The sequence below is a fragment of the Anabas testudineus genome, chromosome 18 (assembly GCF_900324465.2).
Source record: "Anabas testudineus chromosome 18, fAnaTes1.2, whole genome shotgun sequence".
In the NCBI taxonomy this organism is placed as follows: domain Eukaryota; kingdom Metazoa; phylum Chordata; class Actinopteri; order Anabantiformes; family Anabantidae; genus Anabas; species Anabas testudineus.
In genome coordinates, this window is record NC_046627.1 from 27,474,368 (window position 1) to 27,499,682 (window position 25,315).

At 42.0% G+C, this 25,315-nt stretch overlaps 2 protein-coding genes across 11 annotated transcripts in view; one reads left to right on the plus strand and one right to left on the minus strand.

Moving 5' to 3' along the window:
* Positions 1-5,618, minus strand: part of alpk1 (alpha-kinase 1) — a 7,762-nt gene extending 2,144 nt beyond the window's left edge. The window contains exons 1-11 of one of the 9 annotated variants that reach the window (XM_026352456.2): positions 5,468-5,618; positions 4,618-4,890; positions 3,501-3,655; positions 3,212-3,410; positions 2,971-3,030; positions 2,776-2,862; positions 2,391-2,467; positions 2,211-2,306; positions 1,980-2,084; positions 1,799-1,828; positions 25-1,726 (exon numbers count right to left, since the gene is read on the minus strand). In XM_026352456.2, the coding sequence (XP_026208241.1) occupies positions 25-1,726; positions 1,799-1,828; positions 1,980-2,084; positions 2,211-2,306; positions 2,391-2,467; positions 2,776-2,862; positions 2,971-3,030; positions 3,212-3,410; positions 3,501-3,655; positions 4,618-4,735 (2,629 nt within the window). In that variant the 5' untranslated portion in view covers positions 4,736-4,890; positions 5,468-5,618. The other 8 variants (XM_026352458.2, XM_026352454.2, XM_026352451.2 and 5 more) reach the window with 8 other exon arrangements.
* A 1,248-nt stretch (positions 5,619-6,866) lies between these two features.
* Positions 6,867-25,315, plus strand: part of LOC113157156 (RAS guanyl-releasing protein 2) — a 31,504-nt gene continuing 13,055 nt past the window's right edge. Inside the window, exons 1-9 of one of the 2 annotated variants that reach the window (XM_026352462.1) lie at positions 6,867-7,452; positions 17,630-17,766; positions 17,994-18,096; positions 18,293-18,349; positions 18,609-18,740; positions 19,093-19,243; positions 19,990-20,163; positions 22,637-22,753; positions 23,150-23,431. In XM_026352462.1, coding sequence (XP_026208247.1) covers positions 17,697-17,766; positions 17,994-18,096; positions 18,293-18,349; positions 18,609-18,740; positions 19,093-19,243; positions 19,990-20,163; positions 22,637-22,753; positions 23,150-23,431 — 1,086 coding nt within the window. In that variant the 5' untranslated portion in view covers positions 6,867-7,452; positions 17,630-17,696. The remainder of the gene's footprint in view (positions 7,453-17,629; positions 17,767-17,993; positions 18,097-18,292; positions 18,350-18,608; positions 18,741-19,092; positions 19,244-19,989; positions 20,164-22,636; positions 22,754-23,149; positions 23,432-25,315) is intronic. The other variant, XM_026352461.1, reaches the window with a different exon arrangement.

The window sequence follows — 25,315 nt, forward strand, 5'->3', positions numbered from 1 at the left end:
CAACAAGGGGATTTCATAACTTACTGTAAGCAGTTCTGTGCTCCTTAAGTTTGAATTGTGTCTTGTTACTGTGCAGCCTCTTCAGCAGGCATTCATTGCAAACTCCAGCCAGAAGAGCTTGGTAATCCTGACGTGACAAGGAATACTGGGCCTTAGGAACAGCACTAGCTAGAGTGTTGTGCTTTAGGCAGCTGTAGCATGAGGGGTTCTTCCTCTGGGGAACGTTCACTTTTTCTGTAGAAGGGGCTTCACTGCACCGTCCACTTGAATTGTCCTCCAGCATCTCAAATGAACTATCTGTGGTTTCAGTTGAGGCACAATGGGAAAACTTTGGCTGTGGTGTTACAACAACATTCTTAGCATCTGGTTTGGTTGATACAGAATCAATCTCAGTGTCCATTTTTGGGTGAACATTAAGACCCTCCTGAGGGTGTGGACCAGAGGAAGGTCCTTCCCCTCCAGGTGTGTGGTTCTTGTATATGGGATCATGAAGTGAATCGCTGGTTTCAGAATCAACAGTGTCCAAGAGGAAGAAGCTCCCATCAGACTCGGGTGACTTGCTGCTTTTGCCGGGCCCTTCTACTGATAGGCTAGTTGGCTGATGCTTTCCGTTTGTAGGGGACTTCAGGTCAGCCGAGATTTTCTCCCATGATGACTGGGAGCTGAAACTGTCAGTGAGAGAGATGGAGGATGAACTGAGATTCAGCTGGGATAAGGACTGTGGTGTTGTTTCAGCTGCTGATGGTATCTGTGCCACACTGGCAATATCATCAATCCAGTCCTCCACAGTGTCCAGTGTTTCTATTCCAGCTTGAATTACTTCGAACTTTTCTGAATCACTGCTCACACTGGAGGAGGAAGTGGAGGGTACTGCAGATCTTGGGACTGTTTGAGAACTGATACCAGAGTTATACCCATGAATATTTTGTGCCTTGTTTTTGTCAGTGGTTTGCATTAAGCCATCAGATGTTTCATCCTCGATCTCAGTGGTCAGACAACTCACATTCCTTGGATTTGCTTCTAGTTCGACGCCACTGCTTTGAGTGTATGCACTGCTGCTGGGTCGAGGAGACCCAGAGCTACTAAAGGAGAGGTTCTGCCACGAAGAGCCAACGTTATCTGTGCTATCTATAGTGGTGCACAGGTCAGGCTTATGAGGTGGATGCACAACAGATGAATCTGAATGTTTGGGTGTATCTGCTGACACTTTGCTGGTCTCGGTGGTACATTCTGTGTTGAGTGTACCAATAGTTGTCCCTAGTGCAGTTATACACAGCTTTGCTCCATCTATCTCATCTCCAGTCCCCTTACATTTGGAGTTGCTGGTCTTGCACAGTGATGCGTGGTACTTGTGGAATCTCTGCATCACCTTAAAGAATCCTTCCAGAGTAAAATTTACTGATGTACCTTCGATGTTTCTGTAGCTATCCGGAATGAAAGACCCCTTGTCTGAGTTAAGGAAAGGTTCAACTTGCAACAGAAGCTTGACTTGGGCAACCAAATTCATGATCTCAGCACAGAGGCTATCTCTGGCTTCTGTGTCTGCATGGCAGTAGTCATAGAAAATGGCCAATCCTTTTTGGCAAGTTTGTGTCGCCTGCGCCACAACCTCCCGAGGAGTGCCGAGCCATTTATGAGCAACAGTGAGAGAATATGCAGTCTTGAGGAAGGTGTGAAGCTCCTGCTTACTGGTGACCAGCTCACCCTCTGATTTGCTGAGTAGACCAATTGCAAATGCTTCTCTAGCCTTCATGAGAAATGACTGCCTTTGGGAGTCAGGGCACGCCACGGAGAAACTGTACGATAACAAGCAGGTCCCTTGAATTGCCTAGAAAACAAGAAGAGCCTCTCAGCAGCCTCTTTGAACTGTTCTCTCCGGTTCTTTACTTATCTCTGTTATGCAACTTTTATTAAATTTATTTATATCAACTACAAGCCACCAAAAGTAATGCAAGAGACCAGACAAAAGAATGACTTACCACACCAGTCAACACATAGAATGAATTGTACTGGCTGTATATCACTGCTCTTTTTGCTGCCTGGGCTGCTGAAAGTAGACGATGACTATCATCCCCAAGTAAAGACTGCTCAAAAAATACAATTAAATAAAGTAAATAAATAAATAACAAATTACAAAAATACCCCAGAAATGTGGACAAAACATTTTTTTAAAACCAATAATGTAAAAACATTATATAAATTGGACTTGCCAATTCAATGTGTGGATTTGTCCTAAAAGCAGTGAAGTCCTCATCATTCATCGACAGCAATATGTTGGCTAGTATTCCAAGAGACGTTCCAATTCCCTGTAAGCAAAGATTTGAAGTGTGTTTACCAGCCGGAGATGTAGCAACTGAGAGAACAATGTTATAGATGCGCCTAAGCTTTACCTTTTTATCAGGTTGAGGAAGTGCGTAGAAACCAACCAGAGAAGCCCAGATTAACTCTGCAGCTTCCAGCCACAGGCCTAAAACCAAATGCAATAATAGTAAAGAAGGTGCAAAAATATAGTTGCACTCAAAATAATTCAACCCCCAATGCAAATTATTGTAGGAGTATTAGCAAAATCTTTAAACTTTCAGCTGTTTACAACAAACAAACCAAACAAGAACAATTTAAATAGTTCAACACAACCAACATTTCAAGTGGCTCATTCCAATTCAACACATAATGACACTTTTAGGTTTGATTTGCGCTGGGGGTTGAAACTTTTTCATTGCAGCAGTAGCTTTTAAGTGGGAGTATTGTTTTATTTAGTAGTATAAATCAGCTTACCTAGCTTCTGCAAAATCACTCCACGCACTTGAACACTAACAGCCTGTACTAGCGCCTTGTCACTTTCAGAGTGGTATACCCAACAACCTGTATATTAAAAATGCAGTAAATGCCTGCTACTGTATTTGTTAAGCTTGTAGTATATACTACAGTCCATCACTAAAGGTGATTAAAATGACACGGCCAGAAACCTACCTGTTGCCCCACTGTTAGTAATGAGACTGCTCAGGATGTATTCTGCTTTCTGCAGTTTGCCTGTAGGGAAAAAATAATTACGTTTACATTTATTTAGATTTCTCAAAATAATGTTTAGGATGATGTATACAGTGTTAGTCATCAATTTATGTGTATGCTGAGCCAGTAGCCCACTATGAAACTAAAACCAGTAATGAAGAATCATCATCAGACCCATATTGCCAATCCCAGAATAAAGTACCAGAGTTGAGGTACACCCTGGCCTGTCTTATGACCAGCTGAGGTGCCACAGGAGCGTCACGATGACGTCTGTGGAGTAACTTGGTGATCTTTAGCAGGCGGCTGGAATCATCCGTCCAGTAGAGGAAGCGGTCCACTAAGAAGACCACTGCCAAAGCTGTAGAGGCCTCCTGAGCCACGATGGAAGCCTTTAAAACAGCCTGACAACAGAGGAAAGATCCCATTATCTAATAAACATACAGTGTGTTATTGTTTTCAATACACTCATCACTTAGCTTTGTGCTTATTACCAGTAGCTCAGGTAGGTGTTTGCTGATGAGGTCACTCAGGTTGGTCTTGTCATTAGCACTGACTGACTGCTTATACTGCCACTTCTCTGGCACAAAGGGCCACTTCATATCCGTTGCCTCTTGCAGGAGAGAGGCCAGTTCTGCACAAAGGGAGTCTACAGGAAATAAATAAAGACCAATAAATGTATTGAATTGAGTGTTTGAGGTCGGTGCAGTTTATCTGGACCATTCGCTACTATGAGTAATGTCAATAACGTTTTGCTTCCCGTGCCAACCAGACCTTTCAAAGGTGATAACTGACCTACAAATCAAAGTTCACAATGATAACATGTCTATCTCAGCTTTAATAGAAGAGCGTGCACCATTTGATTCCACTGACCATAACATCTAGTTAGATGTGATGAGGGCATTATGGTGCAGTACTAAACTGTTTTGCATTCTACTTACAAGGACAACCATGTTATGTGTCTCTTAGGAACTTTGTTCAACATGTTGGCATTATGCACAGATTCCTGATGCTATTTAGATTCTACATGCTGCGTCATGGCCAAATAGTATGTAAACACAAGATATGCCACCATCATTTTGCCAATGAAATCAGGGCTAGTAGTAGATTCAGACTTGATTTTTTTAGACCTATGTTGCCAGCATCACAACAACTGCTTTAGATCACAACAACTCCTCATTCTTCGACATCAGTTTGGATTAGCTGTGGGTAGAACACAAATGTCCACTTCTTGTCTTCTCCTTGTGCCATCTTAACAGAAGTTTTAGGTCTTCTGGTTCTGGTCTTCGAATCATTCAAAGATAAAAAAAATAAAAAAAACTGGCATGCTGTGTTGTCTTTGGTGTGAAGCACACTGAATCTTCTCTGGTAATAAATGTGTTATATAAATATTTTTCCTTTCCTCAACAATCCTTTACCTTTGCTCTTACTGCATCTTTCCAGCTGCACTACTAAAAAGCATCTGCTCCATAAAAATAACCTGCTCTACTGGATTCACTGATGTATAAGGAATATCTTTGTCCACATGTCTTGACACTCACCCAAATCCAAACCTGAACTGCATTTGTGCCAACATGAATATTGAGCCAATATCACCATCTTGTGTCTGACCTGTGCAGCTGCAGAAGTCGATCCTCTCTGCTTCAGTGGGCTGTTTGCACTGCAGAGATGCTGCCTCTGCTGCTCTGAGACACTCCTCCAGTAAAACCCCCACCTCATGGCTGTCCATTGTGATACACAGATGTTGTGGTTGTTGCCTGGGATGACAGGACGTTCCTCTTTTCTTTGCCTCTTCACCTTTGTTCCTGTATTACTGTGATTCAGGAAGGGGAATCCCTATGAGTGACAGCTAACTGCTGTTGGGAAGTGATTGCTCCATCGCGTCTGCAAATTTCAAAACGTGATTAACTAATCAATAAATCACATGATTAACTGAGCTGGCCTGTCCTGGTGTTTGACCCAGTGAAACAGCTGACTGTCTTCTTCTTATAGTGATAGAGAAAATAAATGTAGAAGAGAGAAAGAACGTATCTTAAACTGTAACTGTAGTGAATAAGAACAATTCATGTAATGTAATCTTAATATTTTTATATAGTGCTGTACATGTTCTTACTTATTGTATATGTAGCCTACACACTACAAAACAATACTACTAACTACCTGTATGTGCAAGAACTAAGTGTTGGGCTACAGGATAACAGGAGATATAAACTATGACATTTTACGGACTGATGCTGTGATATACGGCGCTATTATAAGGCTACATTATAAATTACTATAAATTATAAAAGTACAGTAACCTGACACTGAAAGTAGAGTCTAGATTAGACTGTATTGTAGTCTATAGCTGACACGTTTAAAATAATCACTTCTCTCTATGATAAAGAAACAAGAATTCACAGAAGAACATCGGCACATTTATGATGTCGGATAAACTTTATGAAATAAATGTTTTACATACGATGGTGAATCAAACAGCACCTACTGTGTCGCCTGTGTTCGTCTTCCTGGTAGGGGCAGGGCTACGCGATGCTGCCTTCACGGCTGTCGAAACTCTCCCAATCTCATGATGAGTGGACTACACTCCACTAAATACTATAGCTGTGACTCAGCTGTTCCAACAAAAAAAAAAAAAAAAAAAAAAAAAAAAAAGGGCAAAGTCACGCCCCAATTAATCATTATTAATAATTTAAGAAATTATCAAAGTTGCGAGTTATTTTTTTTTTTTTGTAATGAAATACTCGACAATCGCATACTGCATAGAGGAGAGTCCTTGAAAGCAACAACAACAGGTGATACTGTGGCCTGTGTGTTGATAATTTACATGTTTCTACAGAGCAAACAGTGTAGACCCAACCTTAAAGAAAGCAGATAAAAACCATCATATTGCAATCAAGTGGTGGGAAATCCCACTTCTGGAATTTTCCCGGCGGGCCAGTTTGTCTGAGCTTGCAACAGCTGGTCTGGCTTGTTTTTTTTTTTAAACCTCTTAGACATGACATCACCTACACAGCCACAGCAACACAACTCCTGCAGCCTGTAATGGCAGAGAACCCAAGTTTACATTACGTGTTCATTTTTCATACACAAGTATGTACATATAAGCATTTTAAAATGTGTTTCTGTAACTTCACTTAATTCAACTTAACTTAACTTAATTCAACTTAACTTAACTTCACTTAATTCAACTTAACTTCACTTAATTCAACTTAACTTAACTTAATTCAACTTAACTTCACTTAATTCAACTTAACTTAACTTAACTTAATTCAACTTAACTTCACTTAATTCAACTTAACTTAACTTAATTCAACTTACCTTAACTTAACTTAATTCAACTTAACTTCACTTAATTCAACTTAACTTAACTTAATTCAACTTAACTTAACTTAATTCAACTTATCTTAACTTAACTTAATTCAACTTAACTTCACTTAATTCAACTTAACTTAACTTAATTCAACTTAACTTCACTTAATTCAACTTAACTTAACTTAACTTCTTGCAACTTTAGTACTTTAGTTAAGTAAAGCATATTATTCATATGTTTTATTAGTCACTTCCTAGAGCAAACAACAGTACAACATTTTTTGTAATGTCATTTCCTTCCTTAAAACAAAGTGATTTTTTTTTTTTTACATCTCACCATATGGGCTACCATAGACAAATTAACAGATAGTGTTTTGATAATGGAGCCTTTGACTTATGTTAACATATTGAGTCAGAACACTTCAGTACACTTTAATTGAGCCTGTGGGTTGCTGGTAGCTCATTTACTGTGTTTTTCTATTTCTATTAACAAACGCTCAGAGAAGTTGTTGCATGCTACTGCACATAACTGTGAGAGCTGAGATATTGAGAACTGATGAGTTTGGCTTTAATGAGGCACTGGTATCACCAATGCATCCGTGCTGGTGTCTGCTGGTGCGTCGCTGCTCCAACGCATCACGCGTGTTGACGGACCGTGGTGCTGCTGTGATGCTGCCAATAGGCGGGACTGTAGCTCTGCAGTGTGACTGTGCGCTGTGCACAGCTGGAACACGAGCAGAAGGCTGACACGCGGTCCAGCTGTGACCAGATGACTGAGCTCAGCCACTTCAGCACACACACACACGCACAAACACAGAAGAGCCCACAACTAACTTTCCCGTGCGCCAGGGATGGACTTTAGCGCGCTGTAGTCTTAATATGCGGTAGGTAACCCCGCATGGCTCGTTCAGAGGAGCGCCAGCATTAACTCCGGAGACAGATCTGATGGTATGCCATCTGATGAATTCCTGCGCGTTTCGATCATCGCTCCCATCACTGCGTGACCTGGTGCTCCCACTCGGTAACCAAACAGGCGCAGAGAGTTGCTCGGTGCTGGTGATGTAACGTTTTCTCAGCTCAGATCTCACTCCACTCACTCCTCTCCTCTGAGAACATGGGACCCTTCAAACTCTAAAGGTAAGAAACGTCTCCTGACTCTCATGCTTTCAAACTGAGCCTACTTGAGCTCATTTGGACATTTTTTTTTACGCACGGCTGCTCACAGATGTCACTGATTGTTTGAGGAAATCTGCCTGTTACGCGCACGTTTGATGTCCGCTGGAAAGAATGTGACTACTTGTTTAGTTGTTGTACGTGGATGTGACTGTGTAGCCAACTGTTGACTTGCAACACTAGATATGATCATGCACGGTCATGCCCGCGTGCAGCATGAACCACAGCGATGTTAGCCCCGAGAAATGCACCTTTAACCAACCGCGAATAACGGACGCGCTTGTTGTGCCTCGTTTTGCACAAAGTACTCACAGTTGTTGTGTATGTGTCTGCATCTACCATGCTAATGACTAACAGAGCTACACCAGGATGGCAACACCATGTCACTGGCAGTCTACCCAGCTCATAAAAACACTAAATGAGTGACTGTATCTTTATTGATATGTGACATACTCTAGGCACTGTTCCCACTCATGTGCTTAAAGCTGCAGCACCACAGCTGATGACACATACTGGAAATCTGCATCCATCTCAAGTAGAATGCATGGCTGTGCACTTTGTGTGGGCTGTGTGCACATGCCATTTGCAGGAAGGAGGAGCAACATGGAGCTGTTCATAAAATTACATCAGGGGAGTGGCAGGGTCATAGTCCTGCTTTGACTAGCATGAACATGATGATAAACAAACAAACAGAAACTGTTTGCAGGTATGGCTTAATGCTGAGGGTTGTTGCAGAAGCTCAGTTCGAACCTGTGGCTTCCCCATTCATTTTCATCTGGCTGAGAGCTCGCTGTGGTGCCCCTCAAATGTTCTCACACTGCCTTTGAATATCCACAGCAGCTCTGCTAATAAACAATGAACACCTGTGTGGTAATGACATCTCCTCGTGAAGAGAGAGGAGTTACAGTCAAGGCCACACATCCCAGCTTATTGTTATTTAGCCTCAGCTTCTGAATGAAACAAGTGAGAGGTCAGACTTACCTTGCTCACTTTATTTTCATTCAGCCCGCCACCCTCCCCACGCCATCACCTGTTCTTTTACACAGGCTGCAGCTGTCAGACTGTGGCGAGTCGAGGTGATTTTCGTCCGCCACCCTCGAAGCGGCAGGGATTAGGAGGCATCTTTGAGTGTCAGGGCTGCTGATTACTTGGGCTGCAGCTTCTTTGCTGCTTTATCAGGCCATGCTTTTGGTGTCAGAGCTGTAGGATTTGACGTGTAAGCTGTGACTGGCTGACTGTCCGGACATTTGAAAGTGGCAGCCGTATCTGTATCTGTGTCGTGACACAGAAGTTTCGGTGCTTTCATTGTGGCTACTTTGGCTGGAGTTGCATGTTGCTGATAACAGTTCCTATTTTGAATATTGGACAAGCTTGCCTTGTGCACGGTCGTTCGTCTAATTCAGGGAATGCAAATTGACATCAACCATTGGAGGTGCAGAACAAACTGACAAATCTGTCCCCAAAGAACACATAAAAAACAATTACTCTGAAGTCCATTTTATTAGAGGGGTTTATTGGCAATCAGGTACCTCAAAGTAACCCGTGCACTCTGTGATCTCATGCACCCAACAAGTGAAGTGGTGCTTGACTTGAAAGATGTCGAAAAAAGAGAGAAAGGATTTCGAGGATTCAAAGCAGCAACAGAATAAGGGTAAAATCAAGTAGACGTAATTCAAAAAAGCCTCTGCATCTCTGCCCCTCCTCTCTCTCCTCTGCTGCCGCAGTGCAATTACTTCAGGCCTCTGGAGCGCTCACCCTTGATATTTAACAACACTCCCAGCCACCCCTCCTCCCCCCCTCCACCTCAACCTGCAGCAGTGTTGCACTTATCAGGTAAACTGAGCATAATTGGATCCATTGTGAATGACTGCTGCTTAGTGCTAACAGACCAACAGCAACAAACCTAGGAGGAGGAGGAGGAGGAGGAGGAGGAGGAAGGAATAAACCATGAGGCAGAACAGAAGGACAGAGCGAGGAAGAGGGAAACAACAATCCATCTACACAAGAGGAAGATCAAGCAAAGAAGAAAATAATTACAGAGAGCCGACTAGAGCAGCAGCTCAGACACGTGCGCTGGATCTTTGCCATCACTGGAGCGCATGGTTCGATGCACTCTCTGCCTTCCCTATCTCACTTTTCATTAGCTAATCCCATCTACTCCCATGTCGCCTGTACTACACTCCTAATTACCTGTATCATCCTTTCACACTTTACCTGCTAGGTCACATTCACATCAAGGCGTGATGATTGGATTTAAACTGTGGAATCCTCACTGCTTCGGATAATGGTTGAGTGACAGTAACATAATTCAAATATTGCTGCCCCGGCCACCTGGATCTGTAACTGTTTGTCAGGAGTGTGCTGCCAGACTTACTCAAACTTAGAGACACACAGTGTAGGCAGAGTTGGAATCAGATCTGGTTAGACTCCCACTAACTTGGTAGGTCAGTCCAAAACTCTGACAACAAAGCAATTTGGACTGTGTTCACATTAAAAGCTTACTGTGGCACAGATCTGGTTGTTTTCTGTCTGATTTTTACATGGATGTGGAATTTTGAAACCAAACCAAGTTGGATTTTTTCAGATCAGATCTGGGTCACTTTAGTACGTGGTCCAAAATATGATTTATGTCCAATGTCTGGCAACGTCAGCCAAGCATTCATATGTATTTTTCACATCTCAGATATCTGTATATTCTCATATTGCATTCAGTTCACACATCACACTCACACACAAAAATAGAGGAGAACGACAGCAGAGACGGGGGAGTCAGCGGAGAAATGAGGAAGTTTGAAACCTGTTGGGTAATTTACAGATAAACTGCAGTTCAACCCAAACTGGAATGAAAGTTGAGGAAATTGCATGATTTGATTGTCGTTAGTATTCTTGTAGGCTTGGCTCGCTTTGCATCTAAATTTATGAATTTGCCCTGTCAACACAGAAAAGATCTGACTAAAAAATTGGACTTGAGACTTGTGATGTGGATGTAGGCTAATTGTGAGTGGATCTCTATACAAACCAGGAAATGTCTGATACTGCAGAGAAACCTCACAGACTATGTTGAAGTAGCAAATGGTCAGCTTTCCTCGCGCAGTTCAGTCAAGAAGAATAGTCATCTCTACTCGATCTCTGTCCCTCCTCTCCCTGCTGTCACCTCTTCAACTCCCATTAAGGGCACAGGCCCTGCAAAGTACTGTCACTCTGCTCTCCTCACCTTTAAAGGCATAGCTGGAACGCACAAGGGAGATGCAGCAACCGAGGGAGAGACACAAGAGAGCAAAATACTGTAGCTGGGAAGGGGAAGTGTTGGACCTGCAGAGCAATAAATCCAGCTGTGGGTGGAATTATTCAGTCAGGGTGAAATGCTCTAGTGGATGAGCCTGGTGGGAGGTCGGATCGAAACTCACCGGTGCTCTATCTTAGCTAGTGATTTCTATAGGTAGTGATTAACAGTGATAGTGACTGCATGGCTGTGATTAGTTAGCTGGCACGCCAGATGTTAGGTGTGTCTCCCTTTCAGAAGGGGAATCGAAAATTGACATAGGCGTATCATGCCTGTGCTTAACCTGCACCTGCAGTCAAAAAAGGGCAATCATTCTCCATTGTTTTCATAATCAGTCTGTTTGCACTCTGTAAACTCTCACGCTTTTTTTATCTGAATGTGCATAATGAATGTTGTATTATGATGACAGGAAATCGTGGGGCTTGTGGTCTGCTCAGGGATGCGAGCTGTTTTAAGGAGGAATACATAAACAGGAACTAGCCAGAGGTAATGCTGTTACAAAGCCTGCGGGGGTAATGAAGAACAAGGCCGGCTGAATGTGAAACTCCCAGCATTTACACATAACATGAAAGTAGTTCAGAATGACTGTTGTGTAAAACCACTGTACAGCTCAGTGAGCAGCTCAGTGAGGAAATGAAGCAGGTAAACACTGCAAAGAACAAATGAGTCCACAGTTGTACAATGTGTATCTGCAAACCACAAACATATCTTACTAAAGCTGAATTTGTGAAAATGAAGGGTTTTGCATCACTTGCTGCATGAGCCTAACCAGAGGCTTTTTTTTTTTTTTTTTGGGTGGATGTTTTCCAACAGCTACACAGCTGTACCTCCATGTTTCCGCATAGAGGGTGGTCTTCTGCTGCCTCCAGGCTTATTCTGTAAATGGCTTACATTTTCAGTTAAATACACAATGCAACACAAGACAAAAAATGTAATGATTTGAATCCTCAGTGTGGATTGCGTTGTTTTTTTTTTTACTTCTTTCATGTCATAATGAAACTGTAATCAGCCATAATTTGCATATTACACTAATCGGGCTAATACAAGTAATGTAGGCACAGTATGAATCTCAGTAAGAGATTAAAAACTTAAAACAAGTTTGTGGGGATTCTTGGAAGATACTTGTCCTAAGCCAGCAATTGTTGTTTTAACACTTTTGTACCAATATGATAGAGCAGTAACATGTTAACCTTACTATGTTATTTGCTGTTTATTTGGTGTCAAACACAATCTGGTTCAGTCCCAGAAGTGCATCATTTTGATCAAAACAAAGATGGCAATGACATAATTCATTCTAAGGAGGAAAAGTTTAAACGTGTAAAGTTTTAAAATAAAGTAATTTCCTCCTCTCAACTTTCTTGTTGCATGTTGTAGCTTTTCAAGAATAAGGCTACAGTATACATGTAATAATGTCAAACTTGAAACTGCTATCCTTTAAAGGTACGGTAACTTTATTGTAGCTGAACTATTTAAGAGAACCGGCTTTATATTTATTGTAATATAAATATGTAAAAGGTTGTAGAAAAAAGTCACACAGACTTTAATTATTGAGTTTGCCATAATGGTCTCATGTCTGATAATAAGATACCATCTTTTGGCAAAGACCATGTTTTCATATTATGCTACTGAATTCATCCACCCACGGTGAAGCACTGTGTAACAACAGGAAGTGAGATTCCTGACATCAGCATGGCAGAACACCAGAAAATGAACCCTGACCGAGGCCTTTTCTGACCAGGTGGCAGAAATCACTTGCACTGCAAGAGATGTTTTAAAAAGTTCATGTGTCACGTTTGCTCTTTCACACACTTCACCATGTGGCTTCATGTTTCACTCATCACACAGCAAGAGGTGAGCGCGTGTAAAGCGAGTAGCCGACGAAGTAAGGATAAACCCTCATGCAGAGAGAAAGCATGCGTAAAAGTAATCAGTACTCATTATACTTGGAAAACTCAAAGCTACTGCCAATAAGACTGTGTAGAAAAGTGAGGACATGCACACACACACTTGCCACATTTCACACACGCATACCAACACACCCTTCCGGTATTTGTTATGAAGCAAACTTTCACATCTGGTGTAGGGACAGAAGTTTGAGCAGGAAGTCTGAGCTCCAAAACAAAGCAGTGAAAACAGTGTGTCAGCAGGGGATCTGCAGCAGTGCCCTGTTTCTCTTTTCAAGCATCACACTTTTTCTTCTTGAAGTGAGAAACCTGAAATGTGAGACACGAGAGGGTGCCAGATGTGGAGCAGGGTGCGTGACTTTCAGTGTTTTGGAGGACATTAAAAAGTCCATTACACAGCGCCTGCTAAGTCCCAGCAAGACATAGTGATCCCCCGCTATCTTATCATGAAATCATGAAAAAGGGCTGCTTGTACGGTATTAATAGGACTGCTTGCATAGTTGTGTTTTCCATCATTACCCTCCCTGCTTGATCCCCCTCACCTTTTCAGCTAGCAGTCTCTCTCCACGTTTTACTGAGCTGAAGTGAAGTGAAGTGCAATGGTCTTCTGCCTCCCAGTTTTTCTCCTAATCTCCCATTCTCTCATTCCTTCTCTCCTCCCTCCGCCTCCTCCCACCCTCCCTAAGGAGCAACTGTAGCTGCTAATCTCAGTTTGCAGCCGGTGCCCTCCCACAGATGTGACATTCTGCGTGTCCAGGGAAAAGGAAATGTTTCCCTTCCTGCTCTCAGTACCCTGCGGTCTGTAAATAGAGCCTGCCACCAGCGCCTCTGTGGGCCCCTTTGGAGGACTATATCTGTCCTATCATTCTGCACCCTTGCTACAACTTCCTGAAACAAACTGGGGGTGTTGGGCTGGAGATAAGGGTGAAGTGGGTGTAATATGAAGAAGTGGAGTTTGTATAGGTTTTTGGCAGTCTTGTAATTCTAGCTCAACGGCCTCAGCAGGACAGAAAGTTAAGATAAAGCTCCCAAGTAAGGATTACCAGCCTTCCCTTCAGATAAACATATTTACCATGCAAAAATAAAGATTGTCTGATACACTTTGTGCCACCAGGCTGGACCGGTTATTGCATATCTTAAGCTTTTAACTAGCTGCGGTAAGCTCACTCTTACCATAGTGATTTCACTGGAAAAATAATAGTGAAATTCTTTGGAAAATGGTTTAACAACAGGGAAGTTTCTCTCAGAAACACAACAACTGAGGTGAGAAAAACCAATCATATGTAAGTATTAAAATGACATGTAAAAACAATTCAGGGAAAAGGAATGTCCTAGGAACCAAATTTCATGACAAACCATCCCATAGCTGTACAGACATTTCCTTTCATGACATGTATCCTACCAGAATAAGGTCGGTCTGTCAGTCGACTAGCCACCCCACATTACCCTCACTAGAGCCGACTGATTTACAGACACAAAACAAGGTACTAAACACAGTTGAACTTGTTACTGTTAAAAACATGACTGTAGAGATCTTGTCCTGGTTTGTTCCACATGTGCCTCATAAATAGTTTTTTTTGTAGAAATCTGAAATGTTCACATTTTGGTCTCATTCATGTACAGATTCAAAGAGATAACATCTTCAAAAACCTGATATCTGGGAATTCACTTCATCATCAACATTCGGAAACTGACCCTCTAGTTTGTAGCAGTAAAAAAAAAGTTGGGGTTTTGTCTGGGGTTGAGCTTTTGATCTGCATTGTGTGGTGTCCTTGAATGCCTCACACACTACAACACACTGTAGCAGAAGTTGATAGACCTCAGATGCAATGTTACTAACTTCTCTACTTCTCACAACAAAGAAAAAAATGTAGTACCTGATGAAATAGACTTTGTTTCGTGTGTGTGTATTTATGTATTCATAAGTTTTTTTTTTTCAAGTCAAGGACAAGAAGTGTGCTATAATTAACCTGTTTGGCTTCTAACTAACAAATAGGGGAAACAGAAGCACAACAGTAGGGGTTTTCTTTGTCGGGCCAGATGAGGTGACATTTTCATTGTCCGCTAAACCAGCAGCAGATCCTGAATGTCCAGCACTGACCAGGCACCCATCAACTTCCCTTTATCCCTGCTGCACCATAATCTGCCTGATCGATGGCCCTGGATCCTTGTCACCAGGCAACCAAGAATGACACTAAAGCCCTCACAGTGTGTGCTACCTATCAGAGATCAGGCTGTGGGGAAAATAGTTGAAGAACAGGTGGGGGGTGGCGGGTGGGGAGGATCAGGATAAATCAGTCTCTGCATTCTCCTGAAAGCTCAGAGAATTGTTCTCTGGGTCGGGTCACAACAAAGAGCTCCTGTCAGCGAGATGATGAATGGTGTATGTATTCGACTGGATGGCAAGATGGCACCATCATCAAGACGAGCACAGCCTGTGCCACAGTGCCAGAATAGACTGGGTGAAAAACAGGCACAGGCTTTGCAAGGTGTTACAGAAAGACACTCCAACTATAGTTTAATTTTACTTTATTTTTTCCAGTGCTATAGGCTTCGAGGGATACAGACAGTCGGCGCTTGCATCTGTGAAGAAAGTAGGTTTTATATCCTCATCCAGCTCTTGAGGACAGACTGTTCTGAACTGAACAGTAGAAATGAGGAACCGAAACAGATGACAATTTTGTCACATATCACCTCACAGATTACTCTAGATTACTCTCGTCACTGATAATAACTCTTGTTGTGTAATAATGCACCTGAAGACCACTCTCCCATTATATTGATGAGACTGGAATAGTGGTCTCAACTCTGGGAGGATCTACATATGGCCATAAGTCACAATAGAAAGTCTTTGTGATTTTTTTTTCCTTTGAGGTTTCATACTTGCAGCATTGCTCTATACAGATCTCAGACTTACTTCCTGTGGTGACCTTAGCATCCCTCCGAGGAACTTTCATGTCTATCTATAGCAACAACAACATTTTGATTGTGGTCCTGTTTTCTATATTTCTTTGGACTTTATCTTATCATGATTTCACTGCACTGGCACAGATTTACTATTTCACATTTTCTTGCTCATTATCGTCATTGTGGCCTTCCCGTACTCTTGCTCTATGATGATTATGATTATGATGATTAAAGCTTTAGGTTCATACTCCCCTATCTTTCTCCATCTTTTCTCCCCCCCCCCCCCCCCCCCCCCCCCTTCTCTTCAGAAATGTGTGTGTGGCTGAGACAGTTTGTGAAGCCTGTAATTGAGTGTGTCCGCCACACTCAATTGCAGCACAATGGAAGGCTTCATTGTGTCAGAGACAATAGATACGTGTACATACTCATCACACCCTACTCTCACTGCACAGTGGCCTAAATTTACTACTCGAACGAACACAACCTCGCGTTTACCTCCACTGCTTGTATCTCTATTTTGAAATGTAACATGTATAGCAGACGCAGTAGAAGACATTAGTTATAGTTTTCTTACTTTTTAATATACTTCTCTAGGTAGTAACTTATTGTTGTAAACATGCTACTGGACGTTATGCTGGTTGTTTTTGTTATGCATTACAATTACTTTGCTCGGTCACCATAAAAAAATATTAGTGTGCAATCCGTCTTAGCTTACTGCTGCAAATAGAACCAAATGTCATCATGCATTTCGTGTCTGAATATTATGCCTTTAGTACATAACCTTGTTGGATTGTGCTGTATAATGCCAGCTGCTCTGGAACATGTCAAGTACAGATAATAAATTGTGGTTTCCTGTTGATTGCGCTTGTGGCTTTTTACCACAATGAGGTCAAAGCAGACTGAATTATCTACGTGCTATTAAACCTTGCCACCAAAATGACCTTATTTGAAGCTAAATTTGCAATTTATAGTGCAACATGTTGCCTAATTGCAGGGCTTTAAAGTTCACAGTCATAAGCGTGTAAATTTAAATGAGACTGTGGACATTAAAGACATTTGAAGGCCGATACAGGAAGGAGCACTCACTTAAATTGGCATTTGTTTTTAAAAATGTCTGTATTCACTATTGATGTAGGTTTCGTCAAAGTAACTTTATTCTAAACATAAAAATACTGAATTACAACTTCACTACAACAACACTAGTATTGTGTGTTCTTTATGTTAAATGTTGAACCTCACAGGAGGTGGCAAATGTGTCGAAAAAGAGTGGAGTGACAAATACACGTAGTTTTACACGTAGAGCTAAAAAGAAGAAGCATTAAATGTAAATACTGAAAAGTCAAGTCTTGTTTGTGTTGTTTAATTGTCATGTTATGTTAGGCTTGGATATAACTATTAAGTAGTTCGGTATCAGACAGTACATAGAAACGTAGAATTGGATGCCTTTTCTGCTCTTGTTTATTGGGTCATATGTTTACTGTTAAGTCACTGCTTATCTTTCTACAAATCTGGCTGTTTGTGCTGTGTAAGGAAGCCAAAAAGGTCTTGTTTTTGCAAGTTCCACTCAATTCCCATATTGGCACCAGCATCTAAACATTTTAAACAACACCCAGCCTCACATTTCACCCAAAGGAAAATGAAAAATAAAAGCCTCTCAACATTTTAGTTCATAATAAGGCATTTCAACTTTCCACTGAAAGCTGGACCAATTAAATTGTGCCCTTTCAAGCAGAGCAGGTTTTGCAAACTGACACCTTCAATTTGTTGAGCCAAATCAAACCATCACACTAGCATGGGATGACATTGACAGGCAGATATCCCAATTAAATTGAATAGAAAATACCATGATACCAGCCCGAAATGTAAACAGGCAGTGATGATCTTCCTCTCACTCACAGTGAGAAGCAGCCTGCAAAATAACTGACCACACAACTATTCCAAACATGCAGCAGTGGCTACTGTGAATTTCATTTTCTCCCTCTTTGCTTCATAATTACTCTCTTTTTCCTGCCTTTGATCATCTCTTTTCATCTTGTTTTGTGTGCAGCGCGAGGCACGCAAGTCACCCCAGACAGAGGGAAACGAGAGAATCGAGACGGAAAGGAAAGGAAACAATGGAGTCCATATTGTCGGAGCAGTCGGCCACAGTGGACGAGCTGGTCGAAGCCTGCATCCAAGCTTTTGGTTGGTCATTTGAGTTGCTTGTTCTTTGGTCGATTATTTCAAAGTGAGCCAGTAAAAACAAATATTTACTGTATGTATCTATTCATTTATTTTTATTTCATATTAATGTAAAATGTTTTTTTTTTTATAAAAAATGTAAAGGGCGTTTAAATCAATGCATGCTCATCGATGGTGGGCCATTAGCTTCTTGATGATGGCTGACGTGACACCCTTTGTTTGTGTTTTAGATGAGAAGGGCACTTTGAAGGATCCTTCCTTGGTCCGAATGTTCCTCATGATGCACCCTTGGTACATCCCTTCAACTGACATGGCTAAGAAGCTAGTGCTCAAGTATCCTTAAAAATAATGTTATTTGCTACCTAGGAACGCCCGATCCCATCCTAAGGGTTCAGGATGGCGTAAACGTGTTTTTTATAAACTCATTTCAGCTTGTTAAAACACAATGAGATTTTTAATACTTTTGCTGTTAAAGAAAGGGTAACTACAATTATTTTGCAGCAAGGTTGCACCTTGACTTATGGGTCAGATCTCAAGAGGATAGCTGCACCGCTGAGCGCCAAACAAGAATATGCCACCTTGTCAAGTAATAAGCTGCAGATTACTGTCTCACTTTTGCCACTTCTTTCTGAGCTTGTCCTTGTTTTTCTTTATTTTTCTCTTCCTGACAACTTTCAGTTGAATATTGACTGACCGAGTTTTGAGCAAAGTCTCTCTGTAACTTCATGCTAAACAATGGTTTCAAACAAAATCACATTGTGCAGGGTAGATGTGAACAAGTCTACCTTCCTTTATGAGTACCTCTCATCATCTCTCTTTCTCAAATCCTTTGTTCTGCCTTGCAGGTACTGGATCACTGAGTTTCCAGCAGAGTTCACTCTGAACCCAGAGCTGGCAGACCAGATCAAAGACTATAAAGACCTTTTGACCACTGAGGGCAACGAGCACCAGAGTCAGCTCATTGACCTCGACAGTGTGTGAGTGAATTGGCTGCTGAAAGCAGTGTTCGTTGTTGACAGTGTGACTGAATGTTTCTGTCTGTGGGTATTTATGTCACTGTGCCCTTTTTATTGCCTCTTCTCAGGCTCTGTTGAGCTGCGCTATGCAGGGTCAGTGACTTCTCTTTTTGCAATAAAAGGCTTTTCAGTGTGATATCAATTTCCCTTTAGTGCTCCATAAGGAGGTTGGTTGGAGAAAATCTGTGAACTACTGCAGCTGAACTTTTGCAAATGACATTATGACCTTGCAGAAATAAATTCTGCATTTAGAGAAAAATATTCTGGTTCCATTATGATGTTGTTCCAAAACGTGCTTTATCGTCCTTGTCAGGCCATCATATAAATGGAAGCGACAGGTGACTCAACGTGTCCCATCGGTGTCCAAAAAGAGGAAAATGTCCCTGCTGTTCGACCACCTGGACTCCTGTGAATTGGCAGAGCACCTGACCTACCTGGAGTACAAGTCCTTTTGCAAGATCCTGGTTAGTTTGACCTCAGCCTGTGAGACCGCGGCTCAAGCTGCGCATCGACTGTATTCTTTGACTTTAGAAGTAATTTGGTGTTTACATGCCATACTGGAGGCATGTTGTGGTTGCTAAGCAATAGAGGTTAAAATCAGCTCTTACTGGCAGTAATTATATTTGTTGTCTGGAAACATTTTGCTGTTTGGGTGTAATTTTGGGAGGCAAAGGCGAAGGCTGGGTTTGTGCAGAATCTGTTTTACAGTGGATTGAAATGTGAAAGTAATGATGGCGACATTCAGGCGGTGGTAGTGATGATGCCCTGTGCTTCTCGTCTAGGAGAGATTCTGATTTGATATAAAACAAATAAATAGAAAGTTAGAGCATCAGCTCTATGTCCAAATAAGACAGAATGACTGATTTTTAATCCTTAACTGTCACAGAATAAGCCAGCTGTGTGCTTTGTTGTTCATTCATTTGACATTTGAGTTTAGTATGAATTAAATGTGTTGATTAGTCCAGTCTTTGTGCTAAGCTAAGCAAAACAGCTACGGCCTCTAACTAGAAATCTACAGTACATCCATCAGACCGTTGTTGATCTGCTCATCTAACTCTCAGCAGGAAAGATCATTTTAGAATAGTTTTTAGTCAATGCAAGTTTAAGGGAGATCGCCCTCAATTTGGTTTCAAATCTCTATAAATCTGGGGCATGTGCAAAAAACATTTTTAAAAAAAGAATCATCCAAATGCTCCACTTCTCCTTTTAGTTTCAGGACTACCACAGCTTTGTGATGCATGGCTGCACGGTGGATAACCCCATCCTGGAACGCTTCATTACGCTCTTCAACAGTGTCTCCCAGTGGATTCAGCTTATGGTGCTCAGCAAGCCCACCGCTCCGCAGAGAGCCGCCGTCATCTCCCACTTCATCAGAGTGGCACAGGTTTGTCTGTCAGACCCATTTAGATGGCTTACTGTGGCATTTCTAAGACAGAGCGCTGTTTGGGGGTTTGGTGTGCATCAAGAAGCAGACTGATTGCAGGTTATTGCCTGTGCTCAGGGAGAAAAAGGTGAATTGAAGATTAAACCAGAGACATTGAGGATTTGTACCCACACACATAAGACACCTTAATTTCCCATTAGGTGGCACAAATTGTGAGAAAAGAAAAAACACATTTTCATTTTAAAAGGCTTTGGTGGTATTAGCATGTTAAGGAGCCGAGCTCTCTAAGATAATGCTGCTGTCAGGGGAAAGCTTGCATCTCCAGGACTAAAGGAAAACAGCTTTGATGCCGGTGATACATTTTTGTCATCATCCAAAGGCTTCAATAGGCCTATGGGGTTTGCAAATTGTCTCAAGTAATGGACGAACATGTGCAACTTTCATTTATTTGAAAGGATAAAAATAAATGTGACATGCAAGCTTTTCGCCATTCGTCAGTATCCCTGTATCGCCTCCCTTCACTCACTTGCCGCAATCATCTGGGGTCATCTCAAGGTCAAGATGGCTCCAATCCTAATCTTAACTTAATCTGGTCTTTCTCTGCCGATTCCCAAACAAATCTGCCAGCTCGCAGCCTTATATGGGTCTCTGAGCATATGCCTGGAGACTGTCATCCTTTCACGACACGGCATCCCTAAAAGTGGCATCCCGGGCTCTAGAGTAATTGACAACATTTCAGCTTGATGTTATCATTTGCTTTGGTCTGCCAGATGGGCTGAGTTTTCCCTCTACGCCACAATTCACTCGTCTCCTCTCTGCAAGGAAGCTCCAGTCAACCATAGGAAGTGCAGAAGAAGAATATTCAACCTAATATCCTGCAGCTCTCTGTGAATTCATCCTCATTGCTAATTGCAAATCTACTTTGAGATTGTTTTCATCTGTAGAGAAAAGATTTCTCAGTCTGCTCTCATTGTATTTGTCCCTCTTCATCTGCAGAACAAACTTCAGTCACTCATAATTTATTTAGTCGGGTCTCAGCAGGGTTCTCCACCTCCTTCTGTCAGCATACACCAGTGCTCCAACACCTCAGCAGGGCTCTCCTGAGTGTTTTCACTCTCCTTGATACTGAACATTAGTTCTTTTTCCAGTATTTTGTGGATCTGCAACAGTGTAGAGGTGAAGACATGAACTGATTCTTATATCAATCACATGAACAGACAACCTGTCCATAAATCACACATTGATCTTCATTGTACTGCATGTTTGAGAAGGTCGAGCTGGGACAGGTTAAGCCTTTAGCACTCCAGAGAGCATTACCCAGCTGTTTACTGTATCAATCCACATAATGATAGTCAGTGTTTACTACTATGAATCGATTGTCCAGCAGTTATTTGCACAGAACAGGCGAGCACAGATACATCAGAGACAGATCATCCATTAGGGAAGGAAATTCCCTCGTCATTTCATTGCCAATTTGAAATGCCTTAAACCTTGGAACGGACAAGTCCAGCTTGAGCACATGCAGAAAAAAAAAAATCATGGTCACGCCGATTTCAAATGTATTCAAAGGCGGCACAGAAGGCAGCCTCGACATACTTGACATTTCCCAGAGCTTCCCTCAGGGTGCACTGGTTGCGTCCCATTTCAGCACCCTCTAGGGAGCACACACAGATGACTCATGTTCATTAATTCTTTTTTTTTTTTTTTTGTACTGCGGGGACTTGTGCTATAATTTAAAATGCAAAAAGACGTCCCTTTCACGAGCATTGAAAAGTTCAATTCCAGTTTGTTTCACAGTGTCTTGTTTGTGTTTGTATTTGCGCCTCTGGCTTTGAAAAATCCCCACATCACCAATCGGCTGTGTGATATGACAGTTATTTGAGTATGAACTCCATTCCGCAGCCTGATCGTACACGCAGCATTTATTCTGCACCCGGTGGAAAGACCTGGCATGTTGACAGTGAAACCTTTCCCAGGCCTCGCTGACAGTCACATGCCTAGCTGAAATCTACCCTCGCAAGCGCAGGGCTGCCTTCCATCCTGCTTTGCTAATCGATTCCAAAGGGTGTTTGAGCTGAATCAAATGATCCCCCCTGGCAGCCCTCCCACACAGCTGTGACCCCATTGATTTTCTGCTAGATGCCAGGCAGGCTGAAGGGCAGCGTGGAGCCCTGCAGAGTGCCATTCACAAAGTGTGCTTGACTTTAACACAGACAGGCTAGAACATTAGGTTATTTTTCTTTATGCTCAGATTAGATTCATGTACACGTGGGCTGCTGAACACTACTCCAAAAGTTTCTGGCTTTACCTTCGAAAAGCTTTTATTTTCCGTTTGCTACATCTATCTGTCTCCTTATAAATCTTTTATAACCTACACCACCTTCCCTCCGTTTTTGGCAGTGGCTTACACATTCAATCACTGTCTCCTCTCTCACCCTCCTAACACTCTCTCCATCTCCGTCTCCGTCGACAGAAGCTGCTGCAGTTGCAGAACTTCAACACGCTGATGGCAGTGGTGGGCGGCCTCAGCAACAGCTCCATCTCTCGCCTCAAAGACACGCAGGCCCACATCAGTGCAGAGACCAATAAGGTGCAGTAGCTGCTGGCATCCATTGCCAGACACAAGAAGACAAATCCAATGTTCTATGCATGTCGCCGCACTTAGCTAAGAAGTGGTATTGAGTCTTGATTCAGCAATCGACATCTCTGCAGCGCGATTTGCCAAGCTCTTTATTTGTGCACATTACTCCTACACAGTGGCTTTTTAAAATGATGAATTCGAGCCATATGATTGGAAAGTTACATGCAACAGTTGGAGAGTTACTGTGTCTTGTCAGTTATGTAAGTCCATCTGGAGCAAAGTTTCCCAGAATGTTTTCGATTCTTCCAATCTCTTGAAGCAGGCTCTCTGTTTGCAGCCAAGTTTTATCTCATGGCATTGTGTCTCTCAATTATATTTCGTCCCCCTGGTCTCACTCCAACACAGGTTTTTAACAGCCTCATCGAACTGGTGACATCATGTGGGAACTACAGCCAGTACCGCAAACGCTTTTCCGAATGCTCTGGCTTCCGATTCCCCATCCTAGGCGTGCACCTGAAGGACCTGATAGCTGTGCATGTTGCGTTGCCAGACTGGGCTGACAAAGAGAAGACAAGGGTCAACTTGGCTAAGACCCAGCAGCTGTACACCATCCTTCAGGAGCTGGCGCTCATCCAGACCACTCCACCTAACACTGATTCTAACACAGACCTGCTCAACCTGCTGACGGTGAGTTCAAAGACTGAACAGAATGAAACAGAAACAGGTGTCCTTGTCAGTCTGATACTTAACCTTTTATCAACTAATTTTAGTTATAAGTGTTGCTGCCTGCTCACATCGCCTCATAATAAATCCTGGATAAAATAGGTTTGCTGCTAATGTTACTACTCCTGGGTATGCAGTAATTCACCAAATTCAAATTTTGGTTTATAACTCGATTATCATTTTTGTTCTCTGGGGCTGTCAAAACATGTACAGTACAGTCTGTATTGTCCCTGAATGCAGCGCGCCTGACCTGCATCTGACAGAGGATTCATGTTACTTTTTTATTGCAAAGCCTGAACACAAATGTAAATAATATGCTCTCCTAATAGAAGCAATGTCAGATTTCCAGGATACTTTATCGAACTTGCAGACATTTTGTGCTTAAAGAGACTCTAACGTGCATCTGCACAGCCAACTTAGACTACCTTCTTTGCTGTGACACAAGACCGTGGGAGTTTGTCTTGCTGTTTTTATTTCGGTTTCAGAATTAGTACTAATTACACTACTAATATCAATATACAAAGTAAATGCAATTTTCTGACCTTGTTAGAAATACATATAAACTTCGATTTTTCTTTTTACAAATTAAACTCAAAACTTCAAATTCCTTGAAATTCCACTAATGGCAAGGATGGAGGGTCTGAAGCAAGATAACAAATAGTGTCTGGAATTATGTTAGTTCATGCAGGTTTAAATACGGTATGTACCTGCAAAGAACAGATTGCACTGATAATTGTTTGACTGAACAGTTAAAGATGCAACTGCAAACAACTCATTGTGCAGGGCAAATTCACCACCTGAACCAGGTGCTGTAAGATCGTTAGTCATCACGAAGTGCAAAATAATTCGAAACGTCTCATTAACCATCCGGACAGCAGAGAAGTAGGAGGAAAAACTTTGGGAGGGATGAACACTCTGTGTCCAGCCAGCGTAACAGATAGCCAGTTTGAAATACAGACTTTCACTGTTCTGCTGTGACTTGATTGGCAGACTCCGCTGTGGCCAACTGGGAGAAAGTCTGCCAGAGATTATACAGTATGAAACCAAAGCATTCAGAGTATTACAGAAATGTGAAGCGGAGTGAGCAGAACAATCTGCATTAATTGCACTCATTAGACTAACAGCGATTATTTTAAAACCTTTAAAACAACACTTTAAAACAATTATGGTACAGATCACATCACTGCATTGTGATAGCTGTACTGATTTGTTTTGTGTTGTCATATCTGTTTTAGTGTTTTGCTCTAAGAGGAGGCGTTGAAATAAAGACTATCATTACAATATCATTACTGTGAAAAAGTGTTTCTTTAGCACAGTCGTTTTGCAGCTTCATTTCACTTACTCATTTTCTGTCTTATATGGAAGATTCCACCAGGAAACAGTCCCTGGAAAACGTGTTGTTGCCTCATGAGGTACATTTGTTGTGAAATGTGAAATGAAGGAAAGAAAATTAAACTAGATAGAGCAAGTAGTGCTTGGGGAGACGTAGGGAAAGGAATATTTCAGCTAGAAGGAGTAGGAAATGTACACGTTTTATATTAAGAGTGTTATCCATGTTTGAGCAAACGCTTTGGTGCAGCTAAACCACAGCGGGAGTTTTCATCATATATTAAGTGGAAGCTCTCGAACTGGGAACACTGAGTGAGGCTGATCCCAGCTTTCACTTCAGCATCAAAGCTGAGGCAGTGCTGTAGCACTTCACTCTAAGCTTCTATGTGTGTGTGTGTGTGTGTGTGTCAGCATTATGGCAGATGCAGATAAGAGTTTACTGTTAGAGAAGGGGAACTTTCTGAGTTTAAACAATCCCAAGAAATCAACAGGTGTTCCTGTGAGATTACAGCTGGCTTT